The sequence below is a fragment of the Microcaecilia unicolor genome, chromosome 2 (assembly GCF_901765095.1).
Source record: "Microcaecilia unicolor chromosome 2, aMicUni1.1, whole genome shotgun sequence".
In the NCBI taxonomy this organism is placed as follows: domain Eukaryota; kingdom Metazoa; phylum Chordata; class Amphibia; order Gymnophiona; family Siphonopidae; genus Microcaecilia; species Microcaecilia unicolor.
The window spans coordinates 170999582-171012756 of NC_044032.1; the positions used below are offsets into that span (position 1 = coordinate 170999582).

The window sequence follows — 13175 nt, forward strand, 5'->3', positions numbered from 1 at the left end:
CATTTATAATTGCAAGAAAAACATAGGAGGAGGTAATTTTGTTATTGTTCATTTATATGTTTTTGTGCTTGTTTTCAAGTTCTTATACATGCACCCTTTTTAAAAGATGTTGTTTTAGGAATTTTTGTTTGTAATGATTTTTTACATAATTTTGTAATATTCTTGATTGCGTATGTGAGTCTTTTATAGATTTCACAGATTTTACATACCTCTGAAGCAGGCATTTGCTGAAACATGGCTGTGTTGGGTTTTTATGTGTTTCATTGACTGAATTATTTTTGCTTACTATTGGTTTCATGCCTTGTTGTTTGGCTACAATAAAGCAATTAGCAATTTGGATATCTACAGGACATCATTCTACAGTTAGCATCTCCTTATTTCTTTAGCTGCGATTCATGATTTAAGCTTGTGGACAACACTGGGAGGTAACAGATTTTGCACTGGATGCATTTAATATAGTGCTACTTCATAGCATTGCAGACTTGGCATGTTTTGGTTTCTGAATCGAAGAAAACATAAAAGAAGCACACGAGGACCTTTTTTTTTTTTTTTCCTGAAAACTATGGCTTCTACAGACACGTTTGATTCTGCAGGTATCCGCTGGATTTACTTCATGCGACGTCAATTAGCAACACGTATAGGCATCTTTGTCTGTGTTTGGAATGAGATCTTTTTAATTTGGTTGTTTTCAAGTACCTCGATCATGTTTGACCCCGACGCAGGCGTATCAGCCTGTGTCGGGTTAGTTTATTAAAGGCGTTTTGATTGTCCCAGTCTTGAAGACCCTTGTGTGCTGTTGACTTTGTTTCTGTACCCTCGGACCCTCTTTCTTCTGCTACTTGGTTTCTAAATTAACCTGGTCCTCATTCATGTGTTAAAAACAGAGGGAAGAAGGAAGTGTTGATTGAAAGCAGGACCTGAGCTCTCTTCGAGGAGAGCTGCCACCATCAGAATTTGCAGAACTGGAAAAATAGCAAGATGAAAGGAGCACTTAAGTTTTCCTTGACTTTAACCTTCCAACTAATCAAACTGAGAAAGTAACTAGAAAATATTTGAAGAGTTTTGCATTTGAGGAATGGCAGATTTAAAAAAAAAAAAAAAATCCTCTCGTTTGCAGTATCCACAATAAAGTTTCCAGTACCAAGCTGGTTCTAAATTGAACTATTAACTATTACAACAGTTGTAAACTCCATAGTCCAGCATTGTCATTATTATCCCCTTCAAATATTTTCCCCTTTTCTTGCCATTAACTTCCCTCTATCCTCCCCTTCAACCCACCAACCTCTTTCATTCTGTTTTACTAATGTGCAGAATCTTTGCTCTTATAATTCTTGGAATGGCAGATTTAATTTAAAACCCCCCCACAAAAGTGGGGAAAAAAGCCCAGCACACTGGAGGCTTCAGGATTATGGAGGAGGTAGGATGAAAAATCAGCAGCCTTGTTGCTAGTTCACTAGCTTTGAAAGATCAATGTACTATCAAAATACTGATTGAAAATATAGAAATGATAGAGAGCTTTGATGTTGTCAGGAAAAGCTGCAGTATAGATTATGCTAATCAGTTGTGTGGTTTTGCTAAGTTCAAAACATTTTTCTGTTTTATTGATTCGTAAATGAGGAATCACGATTGAAAGTTAAAGTGTGCAGGATAGTTAATGTAGTAATTTTTTTTTTTCTTCAGAGACTGAATTTCCTTCATCTTTGACCAGTACTGAAAGGGCATTTATTCATCGACTCTGCCAGTCTCTTGGTTTGGTGTCCAAAAGTAAAGGGTAAGTTAGTGTTCTCCACAGATTGTGAGATTGCTGAGTAAATAAAATAATGGATATCTATTTGTCGATTCCCTTATTACTTGAGAACAACCAATCCCATGTACATTTCCCAAGAGCTAAATGCAGCCTGAAAAACATTAAATATGCCATTTTCTATGCTCACAGTACAACAATGCGGTCAGTGATGAGGTCTGGAAAGAGAATTTGAACACTACATACTGAACATTTCTCCCTAACCTGAAGGGCTGTTAAACCATTTTCAAGCAGCCTCTCTTTGCTTGGGGGGGGGGGGGGGGGGGGGGGGGAGAAATGAGAACTGGCTTTAATTTTTGAGGTTGTCCCTGTCTTCCAAAGATCATCATCATCATGTTAGTCTGTTGACAGTTTACCTTGGAGAATTGTAGACAAAAAGAAGTCCAGCAATTTTTCTTCATTGGTGATGGTGGTGGAGGACTTGGGGTTGGGGGTGGTAGAGGGTTGGGGGCTGATAGAGGGTAGGGCTCAGCAGTTTCTTTTGAAATTCCGTTAACTGAAATTACTTCACTTCTCAAGATTAATAAATAAAAAGTAAAAATGGAAAATAAGGAGACTACCTTTTTAATTGCACTAACTTGATACAGTTTTTGACTAGCTTTTGAAGGCCAAAACCATGTTTCCCAGGTCAGGACAGGCTCAAATAAAAAAATGTGTATCACTCTATTCTGGATGCAGTTAATTGTCTTTATTATTTTGATTGTTGCTTCTCATTCTCCTCCTCCTTTCTCTCCTGCATCTAACTTTCCTTCTTTCCATCTTCTGTGCCTTCTCACCCTGTCCTTTCCCGTCTTTCCCTCCCCGTGCAGCCTGTTTTCTAGGGCTGTATCAAATATTTGTATTTGATTCGATTTGGCGCTGAATACATTATTCGTATTCGGCCGAATAATTATTTAAATACGAATAATCTGGGGCTCTACTGTGCTAAATCCTACTGAAATAAATATTTGAGCTCTGATTTCACATTGTTTCTTTTATTATTTGTTATGTTAAAGCTCAATGTCCATTATTTGTATTTGGCATTTGGCTGAATAGTAAAATATGCTATGCGGTACAGCTGTACTTTACCCTCCTTTCCAGCTGGAGCCAGAGGAGAAAGTGACAACACAATCTGTTGGCTTTGATGTGAGTTCAGGAGGACATAAGGCTGTAGCTGTTGAGGGTTGGGGGAGTACATGGGGAGAAAGGAAATGAATGGAGAGGAAAGTCAGGGATGCACAAAAGCCCTCGCAAAAAAAAGTGGGCTTTTCGACCCCCAGAAAAAGTTACCGAGTTCAAAAAAGCGAGCTATGCTGGAAGGAAATTGCACGCAAATGAACTGCAAGCAATTTCAACAAGCAGCTCAGTAGGGAAAGCCACAGCTTATGCGAAGAATCAGCCAATAAGCAGCGCATGTGTAGGACAGTCAATATTAGAATGTAGCGTGTGCTATGGCCACACCTCCACAGCGTTTCACTGCTATACACGGCTTTTATACACGCATACAAGCAATTTTATAATGTGCATGCATGAAACCCATGTGTAGCTTTATTTTTGTTTTCTCAAAACTGTTCTTTTTTGCTCCAAGATAACTTTGGGAGAGAAAATTGATTGTGGCTGGCTGACTTTGATTTTTGCTCTACCAGATAATTTCACTTTTTCATTTTCAAGAATGGGTTGTCCACATCAATGAATAATGTGTGCTGTCTTCATTTAAAAAGAAATCACTTGTGTTAGATGAGTTCGTGAAGGTCATATTTAAGTTTCCTTGTAAAAGGTAGGGGCTGCATTTTCTGCATCACTAGAAAAGCACATTTGAATAACAACAATTAGCTGTTTGTCATATATTTGCACATGATTACCATTAGCTGCTATTGTGAATGGTAAAAAAGCATGCAAAGCCCCTTTGTGCCTTTCTTGCTGAATACTATGCTCGCTAAACTGGCTAGAACTGATGAAAATCGCACGTTGCTAGCACGGAAAGTTTTTTTGTGCATCTGGCTCTGGGTTGGAAGGAGAGCGAGGGGTTTGCGGGTGAAGGAGAAATCGGGGGGGGGGGGGGATAGGGGAAGAGAGAGGGCTGCATGGAGCAAGGTGGAGGCTGTAATACTGTACTTAAAAAGTAAACTCAGGTGAAGAATAGGTACTTCTACAGGTCTTAGTAAAAACTAAAATTTGTCTTAAGCAGCATGTCCACGTTTCCTATCTTGTGGTTCTTCCTTTTTTCACTTTGGGTTTGAATAATTGTGATACTGAATGATTACAATGAAAGAAACTCTTCAAGAGAGAGAGGGTGTGAAATTCCTGGGTTCCAAAAAGCTGCTATTGGTAAGTACCAAGAACCTGCCCATATAGACAACTAGAAAGTTTCAGTAATATAACCTGTGGGTGTGTGTTAATTATAGAGTAAGCATATTTTGTTTATTTTATTAGAAATTCCAAGTCATTATAAACAAAACAAAGGAGAAAAGTATCACAAAAGAAAAACATTGACAAAAAGTATCAGAAGAGAAAAATAAATCACATATGCATCAACTAATTCAAACAAGAAAATGAAAATAGAAGACATAAACAGTATGAAAAGCATACTAAGAGCCCCATACAACATACAGTAGTCAGCAGGTTACAGATAAAATTCAAACCACATAAAATCATGTACGTTAGGATCTGCTATCTAAAGAGAATCTTTCAACTGAGATATTTTGATAGTTTTCAGTGGCAGATTCTCTTTTGTTAGGTTAGATGCTGTGGTGGGCTCATTTTCAAAGCACTTAGACTTACAAAGTTCCATGGGGCACATTTTCGAAAGGGAAAAACGTCTAAAAAATGGCATTTGGACATTTTTCTCATAGAAACGTAATTGTTATTTTCAATACCTATTTTTTAGACGTTTGTCTGCAGTGTGTCCAAATCTCGAGGGGGCGTGTTAAGGGCGGGTCTTGGGACATTTTTAGCCATAATGGAAACAAAATCGTCCAGGACTAAAACGAAGACATTTTGAGCTAGATCTGTTTTTATAAAAATGAACAAGGCACAAAAGGTTGCTCTAAATGACCAGATGACCACTGGAGGAAATTGGGGGTGACCCCCCCCCCCCCCAAATGTGATTAAAAATATTACTTACCAGCCTCAGATGTTATACTGAGGTCCAGTAGAGCAGCATGCAGATCCATGGAGTAGTCTAGTGGTCGGTGCAGTGCACTGTAAACAAGTAGACCCAGGCCCATATTCCCCTCTACCTGTTATTCTTGTGGTGGAAACTGTGAGCCCTCCAAATCTCACCAGAAACCCATTGTACCCACATATTGGTGTCCCTTCACACATAAGGGCGATTGTAGTGGTGTACAGTTGGGGGTAGTGGGTTTTGGAGGGCTCAACAGACAAGATAAGGGAGCAACAGTGAGATGTGTACCTGGGAGCATTTATTTGAAGTCCACTGTAGTGCCCCATTGCTCTCCTGTGATGTCTATGTGGCCAGTCTTCTAAAAATGCTGGCCCCTCCTACATCCCAATGGCGCGATTTTCTATGTTTTTCACTTGGACATTTTTTTTCCCGAAAACGGTTAAACCCAAAAAAATGAAAAACAACTTATAAAGCACAAAACCTTGTTTGAAATGGTATTAAAAAAAAAAAAAAAGATAGACGTTTTGCTTTTTAGAAAATTACCTTTTTTCCTATTCAGATTTTGGACATTTTGTTCAAAACGTCCAAAGTTGGACTTCGACGTCATATCAAAAATGCTCCTTCATGTAACTTTATAAGTCTAAGTGCTTTGAAAATACGCCTTCAAGTGAACTATTTTATGTTGTTTTATGTATGTTTTTATTGTAGGCTGCTTAGTGTTAAGCGAGGTATAAATTTGTAAAATACATAAATATAAAAGTTCTGCCTTGTGTTTTAAATTGTTTACTTTCTGGAAAACTTGGAAAAAAATGTTAACTGCAGAGCAAGAGCTATAGGGCACAAAGCAAGAAAAACTCTCTAGACAACCTGAGTGATTGAAACAATAAACTTCTTTTATAACATTGCCCACACTGTATCTCATTTACTCTTTGATCTCAGACTATTCCTATCAACTGATAATTATTAATGCTCATTGGCTACAGACTATCTGTCCCCATCAGCTGGTGATTATTAATGCTAGCATAATTTGTGTGAGGTAGAATGGTATTGGACATTGTGTGACAATGTTGGTTCATATAAAAGCTTTAAATAAGTCCCTTAAAAATGGGAGCATATGAATGCAAAAGCAAAGTTAAAATGAAAATTTAATGCCTTGGTAATGGGGAACAGCTGTCCTCGGATGTACGCCTAGATAGATTTTTCAGTTGAGAACATCAAAATATTGATACGTTTTGTTATCTGCTAGTAATGTTTGTTTCTGCATGTAGATTTTGTGCTTTCAAAATGAAGATTTTGCTTTCAGTCTGACTAACTGGTGGTCTTGATATTTCAGAAAAGGGGCAAACAGATATCTCACTGTCAAGAAAAAAGATGGATCAGAAATGGCACATGCGATGATGAGTTGTAGTTTGACCCATAACACAAAACATGCTGTCAGGAGCTTGATCCAGAGGTTCCCTGTTACCAACAAGGAACGCACTGAACTTCTGCCCAAAACTGAGCGAGGAAATGTGTTTGCTGTTGAAGCTGGTATGTCTTGTCTGTCTGTCTGTTTTTCTGGACCCATAGTTTCTCCCTCCTCCTTTAGCCTCCCAGAGTTGGAATCTGGTGCCATAAGCCTTCATTCACAAGTATATGGAGATTTCTCCTGTGTTATATCCTCTTCCAACTTCAGTTATCATTGCAGTTAGAACCCTGGGCTGGGGACCGTGTACCAGCGGTATATGGAACCCGGCTATCATGGGCCATACTTCCAGCTACTAGGTTTTTGTCATCACCGTATAGCTATGACTTTGTCCTTCCCAGGACTGTGAGCATTACCTCTTCAGTATTATCTGGCCCTCCTGGGAATTTAACCCAGGTCCTTGTACATGGCAATGTCCAGCGCTACCACTGAGACACCAACCTATTTAAATAATTTGGGGCAACGCCAATAGAAAATATCAGACTTTGGTACTGTGTAACTCAGACTGAAATGTAGATTCCTCTTCTGCTGGTTTTATGTGTGTGTGTGTGTGTATATACAGTGGGGGAAATAAGTATTTGATCCCTTGCTGATTTTGTAAGTTTGCCCACTGACAAAGACATGAGCAGCCCATAATTGAAGGGTAGGTTATTGGTAACAGTGAGAGATAGCACATCACAAATTAAATCCGGAAAATCACATTGTGGAAAGTATATGAATTTATTTGCATTCTGCAGAGGGAAATAAGTATTTAATCCCTCTGGCAAACAAGACCTAATACTTGGTGGCAAAACCCTTGTTGGCAAGCACAGCGGTCAGACGTCTTCTGTAGTTGATGATGAGGTTTGCACACATGTCAGGAGGAATTTTGGTCCACTCCTCTTTGCAGATCATCTCTAAATCATTAAGAGTTCTGGGCTGTCGCTTGGCAACTCGCAGCTTCAGCTCCCTCCATAAGTTTTCAATGGGATTAAGGTCTGGTGACTGGCTAGGCCACTCCATGACCCTAATGTGCTTCTTCCTGAGCCACTCCTTTGTTGCCTTGGCTGTATGTTTTGGGTCATTGTCGTGCTGGAAGACCCAGCCACGACCCATTTTTAAGGCCCTGGCGGAGGGAAGGAGGTTGTCACTCAGAATTGTACGGTACATGGCCCCATCCATTCTCCCATTGATGCGGTGAAGTAGTCCTGTGCCCTTAGCAGAGAAACACCCCCAAAACATAACATTTCCACCTCCATGCTTGACAGTGGGGACGGTGTTCTTTGGGTCATAGGCAGCATTTCTCTTCCTCCAAACACGGCGAGTTGAGTTCATGCCAAAGAGCTCAATTTTTGTCTCATCTGACCACAGCACCTTCTCCCAATCACTCTCGGCATCATCCAGGTGTTCACTGGCAAACTTCAGACGGGCCGTCACATGTGCCTTCCGGAGCAGGGGGACCTTGCGGGCACTGCAGGATTGCAATCCGTTATGTCGTAATGTGTTACCAATGGTTTTCGTGGTGACAGTGGTCCCAGCTGCCTTGAGATCATTGACAAGTTCCCCCCTTGTAGTTGTAGGCTGATTTCTAACCTTCCTCATGATCAAGGATACCCCACGAGGTGAGATTTTGCGTGGAGCCCCAGATCTTTGTCGATTGACAGTCATTTTGTACTTCTTCCATTTTCTTACTATGGCACCAACAGTTGTCTCCTTCTCGCCCAGCGTCTTACTGATGGTTTTGTAGCCCATTCCAGCCTTGTGCAGGTGTATGATCTTGTCCCTGACATCCTTAGACAGCTCCTTGCTCTTGGCCATTTTGTAGAGGTTAGAGTCTGACTGATTCACTGAGTCTGTGGACAGGTGTCTTTCATACAGGTGACCATTGCCGACAGCTGTCTGTCATGCAGGTAACGAGTTGATTTGGAGCATCTACCTGGTCTGTAGGGGCCAGATCTCTTACTGGTTGGTGGGGGATCAAATACTTATTTCCCTCTGCAGAATGCAAATAAATTCATATACTTTCCACAATGTGATTTTCCGGATTTAATTTGTGATGTGCTATCTCTCACTGTTACCAATAACCTACCCTTCAATTATGGGCTGCTCATGTCTTTGTCAGTGGGCAAACTTACAAAATCAGCAAGGGATCAAATACTTATTTCCCCCACTGTATATATATATATATATATATATATATATATAAATAATATATTCTTTTGAGCAAAATATTAAGGTTTATTAAAAAATGCTTTTATGAACTTCGAAAGAGGTGGCCCATTATCTCTGGTTGGCTTCTAATGTTAAATTTAGAACCATCTTTTTATTTTTGCTGCTCAATTGTTGGATACTGTTCCACATGAATTATGGTATAACATTTTTATTGATGACACATTAGCCAATACATATATCAATAAACATTGTCTAGAGTAACCCAAAGTCAAATGCTTGATTATACATACAAATTTAGAAAAGGTATATATTGTCATCAAGTTTTTAACATAGAATTCTTTCCTTCCCATTACTCCCCAACCCCTCCCCTCTAATAATAAAATATTGAACCTTACTACGAACCTTCAACTCAGACATGTCATAGGCACAGGTCTCATGCAGCCTAATGTCCAGGGCATATCTTTTGTGCACTTCCCTACCCTAACCAAGATCTTCTCTCCCCCTCAAATGTGGTCCCATCCGACAGACAAGTGAATCAAACAAGGAGCGAGGAACCTGGACTCTTATGGTCCCTCCTCCTATGAATGAACCAACAAATATTCCCATCTCTCCTCCCCCCCCCCCCCCCCCCCCCCCCCCCCCCAGAATACGAATCAACCATCTTATTGATGACACATTCCCAGTAGTCTTTGACCATAGCATGCGGAGGCCACATTACTTCATATAAGTGATTAACTTCACAACAGTGCTGAAAACAAATTCTGTCATCTATTGTTCACAATTTGTTTTATATCTCCTCCCCTAAACCCACCCAAAAGAAGGAAAAAACAATAATATCCAAATCTACATACTTGGGTAAGGTGCATCCAGGTCAAAGGTATCAGTACACACCGACAGTGGTAGGGTAATCCAGCAGCTCACCTAGTAATCAAGAATTGAAAGTGTCAATATCAGACTCCTAGCCCTATGCGAAAGGGATTCTACATATACCCCCCATACTGCTAAAAAGGCCATCCAGCACTTAGGAGAGCCTCTATCCCTCCCTCTTTTCTTTCCCCAGCTCCATTATCTCCCTTTTCTTTCCTGGGGTCCATTCATTCTCTCTCTCTCTCTCTCTCTCTCTCTCTCTCTCTCATCTCTCCCCCTTCTACCCCCATGAACAGCAACACATGCTTGGCCATAGCAGCCTAGTGGTTAGTGCAGTGGTCTTTGATCCTGGGGAACTGAGTTCGATTCCCACTGCAGCTTCTTGTGACTCTGGGCAAGTCACTTAACCCTCCATTGCCCCTGGTACAAAATAAGTACCTGAATATATGTAAACCGCTTTGAATGTAGTTGCAAAAACCTCAGAAAGGCGGTATATCAAGTCCCATTTCCCTTCCCCCTTTCTTCTCCAGCATCATCATATCATGTAATCGATTCCTCCAAGCCCAAAAGGAAGGGGCTTCCTCCCCCACCCAGACACTCATAATGACCCGTTTACCTACCGCCCCTGCTTTACGTAGCAATAATACTTGTGCACGATTATTTATTCGGAAAGTTTCATATTTGTCAAGCAACCATCCTTCCGAGGAGAGTGGTAGTCAAATAACTGGTCCATGTACTTTGAAACTTCCCTCCAAAAAAGGTAAATTTTTGGACAATCCCATAAAGCATGAAAGAAAGAGTTAGTGTCCTGTTTACACTTTTGACATTCAGGAGATTCTATGCCCCCCCCCCCCCACTTTAAACTTCTGTTCCTGTGTAAAATAAGCTCTATGCAGAATGTGGAACTGGCATTCCCGGTTCTCTGCGCTCCCCAAAACCTCAGGGATTCTTCTAACCAACTTATGAAAGTCAAGAAATTCCACAGAAGCCCCTAAGTCCCTACTCCACCTATGGATAAGTTCCTCAAAGAATTTCTTCTGAGTGATTTGTCGCAAAGCTACATGAAGGGCTGAGATCGACAGGCCCCCCCTTCTAAATTTATCAAAGAAATTATAAGATCACGCATGTAGTGCTGTACTTGACAGTAGGCCAAAAAGTCTTTAGGTTCAACTATTCCTCTTGCCTATAATATATCCCAAGAAAGCATCTTACCCTCACCATCCAACACGTGTTATATCAAAGTGACTCCCTTCTCTTCCCAACGTTGGAAACTAGCTCCATCTTGTCCTGGAATAAAGCCCAGGTTTCCCCGGATAGGAAGTTGCCCTGAGACTTTCGGCTGCCTTTCCAACAATGTCACTAAATACCGCCATGTCTGTCTCATCGAGTTTACAATCACACTTTGGTGTAGATTGAGCGGTAAATCCTTTCTCTCACAATGCAGCAACGAATTAATATACCACGGATAGTAATAAGCTGTTTCATATTCTCTGGGCGTATAATTCTGCTCTTCAAGAAACTAATCTCCAATACGATGAAGAAGACATGCATAATTATAAAGATGCATATCAGGAAGACCCAATCCCCCGTATTTGAAAGACCCACCCAACAAAAATGAGTCACAAGTTTCCTTAGGGCCTGTAAATCCCGCTTCAGCACTCTGAGAGGTAACAACTGAAGAATATAAAGCCATTTGGGAAACAAAACCATATTAAAGAGCTGAATTTTACCATGGAGTGAGAGAGGAAAGTGCGCCCACTGATCTAGGCTCATTTTAGTTTGTTCCAGTAACATTGGTAAGTTAACCTGATACAACATAGAAGTCTTAAAAGGTAGCTAAATACCCAAGTATCGAAAAGAAGTATCTGTCCACTTCAAGGGGAAAAGACTGGTCCAATTAGTTTGAATCGATGGAACAGTAGGCAATGCTAAAGACTTACTTGCGTTCAGCTTAAAACCAGAAAAATCTCCATATTCCTTAAAATTCTCCATCAGCTCCACCAAAGATGTCTGTGGTTCCACTGCATGCACCAACAGATCATCTGCAAAAGACGAGATTTTAAACTAAATCTACCAATCTCGGAAACCCTGAAAATTCTTGGAGTTACCATTGATCGGCACCTAACACTTGAGAATCATGCGAAAAATACAACCAAAAAGATGTTCCACTGAATGTGGAAATGAAAGAGTAAGACCATTCTTCCCAAGTACCGTCTTCCGTAATCTGGTACAATCTTTAGTACTCAGTCATCTAGACTACTGCAACTCACTCTACGCTGGCTGCAAGGAGCAAATACTCAAAAAAAAAACTATAAACAGCCCAGAACACGGCGGCCAGACTCCTATTTGGAAATTCAAAATACAAAAGTGCAAAACCCCTACAAGAGAAGCTACACTGGCTCCCACTCAAAGAATGTATCACGTTCAAAATATGTACTCTAGTACATAAAATCATCCATGGCGATGCCCCAGCCTACATGTCAGACTTGATAGACCTACCACCCAGGAATGCTAAAAAATCATCTCGCACATTCCTTAATCTTCATTTCCCTAACTGTAAAGGTCTAAAATACAAATTAATGCACGCATCAACCTTTTGCTATATGAGCACGCAATTCTGGAACGCATTGCCACGCAACCTAAAAGCGACCTATGAACTGACCAACTTCCGTAAACTACTAAAGACCCATCTCTTCGACAAGATATACCACAAAGATCAAATCTTGTGAAGCTCTTATATAATTCCAGAAATGTTAATAATGCCTTCTATTATATTACTATCATGTATTCCATTACCATGCAATCCAACATCCTTCTGTAACACCAAATGCCTATTCTCTTTTCATTTCCATTATCCATGATGTTTTGTAAGCCACATTGTGCCTGCAAAGAGGTGGGAAAATGTGGGATACAAGTGCAATAAATAAATAAATAAACCCCCTGAATATTCTTATTACACATAATGTCCCTAACCAAGGGATCCAATGACAGAACAAAGAGTAATGGAGACAGGGGACAGCCCTGCCGAGTTAGTATTCTACTTATCTCAAAAACCGAAGATGTCAACCCATTCACTTGGATCCTTGCCTCGGGTACCGAGTATAATACCCCCACAGCATCCAGGAAAAAAACCCATTAAATCCATATTGGCGTAAAACAGCGAAGAGGAATCCCCAATTAACATGATCAAACGCCTTCTCTGCATTAAAGCTGACCAACAGAGAGGGCTTAGCTGTGTGCTCTACTTTCTCCACAGATATAAGGATCTTATGTATGTTATGCATAATAGTACGACCACGTACAAAGCCCACCTGGGGATCCGCTATCAGTGCTGGGAGTAAACGAGCCATTTGATTAGCCAATATTTTTGCGTACAACTTTGCCTCCACATTGAGAAGTGAAATGGATCTGTAAGAGGATGGATTGTCCGGATCCCTCCCTTGTTTCAACAAGACTATCATATTGGCCAATTGGAGAGATTTTGGAAGTTCTCCTGTCTCTGCAATCCAGGTGAAAAAGGATTGCAAAATAGGACTAACTGCAGGACTCAGAAGTTTGTAAAACTCTGCTCTAAACCCATCCGGACCTGGCAATTTTAAAAGGGTACTCTGCTGAACGGCTAAAGCCACCTCCTCCTCAGATATGGGGCCATTAAGTTTATCCACATCTTTATTACCCAAGAAGGGTAGTTCTAGACTATTGAGATAGAGATTGTCCTCCATAGGTATCTCCAGCGGGCTAGCGTATAATTTTTGATAATATTGTTGAAAAATCTCCGCTATCTC

The 13175-nt window shown here is 40.5% G+C and overlaps 1 protein-coding gene across 1 annotated transcript in view; it reads left to right on the forward strand.

The window, feature by feature from the left end:
• YTHDC2 (YTH domain containing 2) overlaps positions 1-13175 on the forward strand; it is a 229445-nt gene that overhangs the window by 16694 nt on the left and 199576 nt on the right. Inside the window, 2 exon segments of the mRNA XM_030193495.1 lie at positions 1681-1771; positions 6241-6437. Coding sequence (XP_030049355.1) covers positions 1681-1771; positions 6241-6437 — 288 coding nt within the window.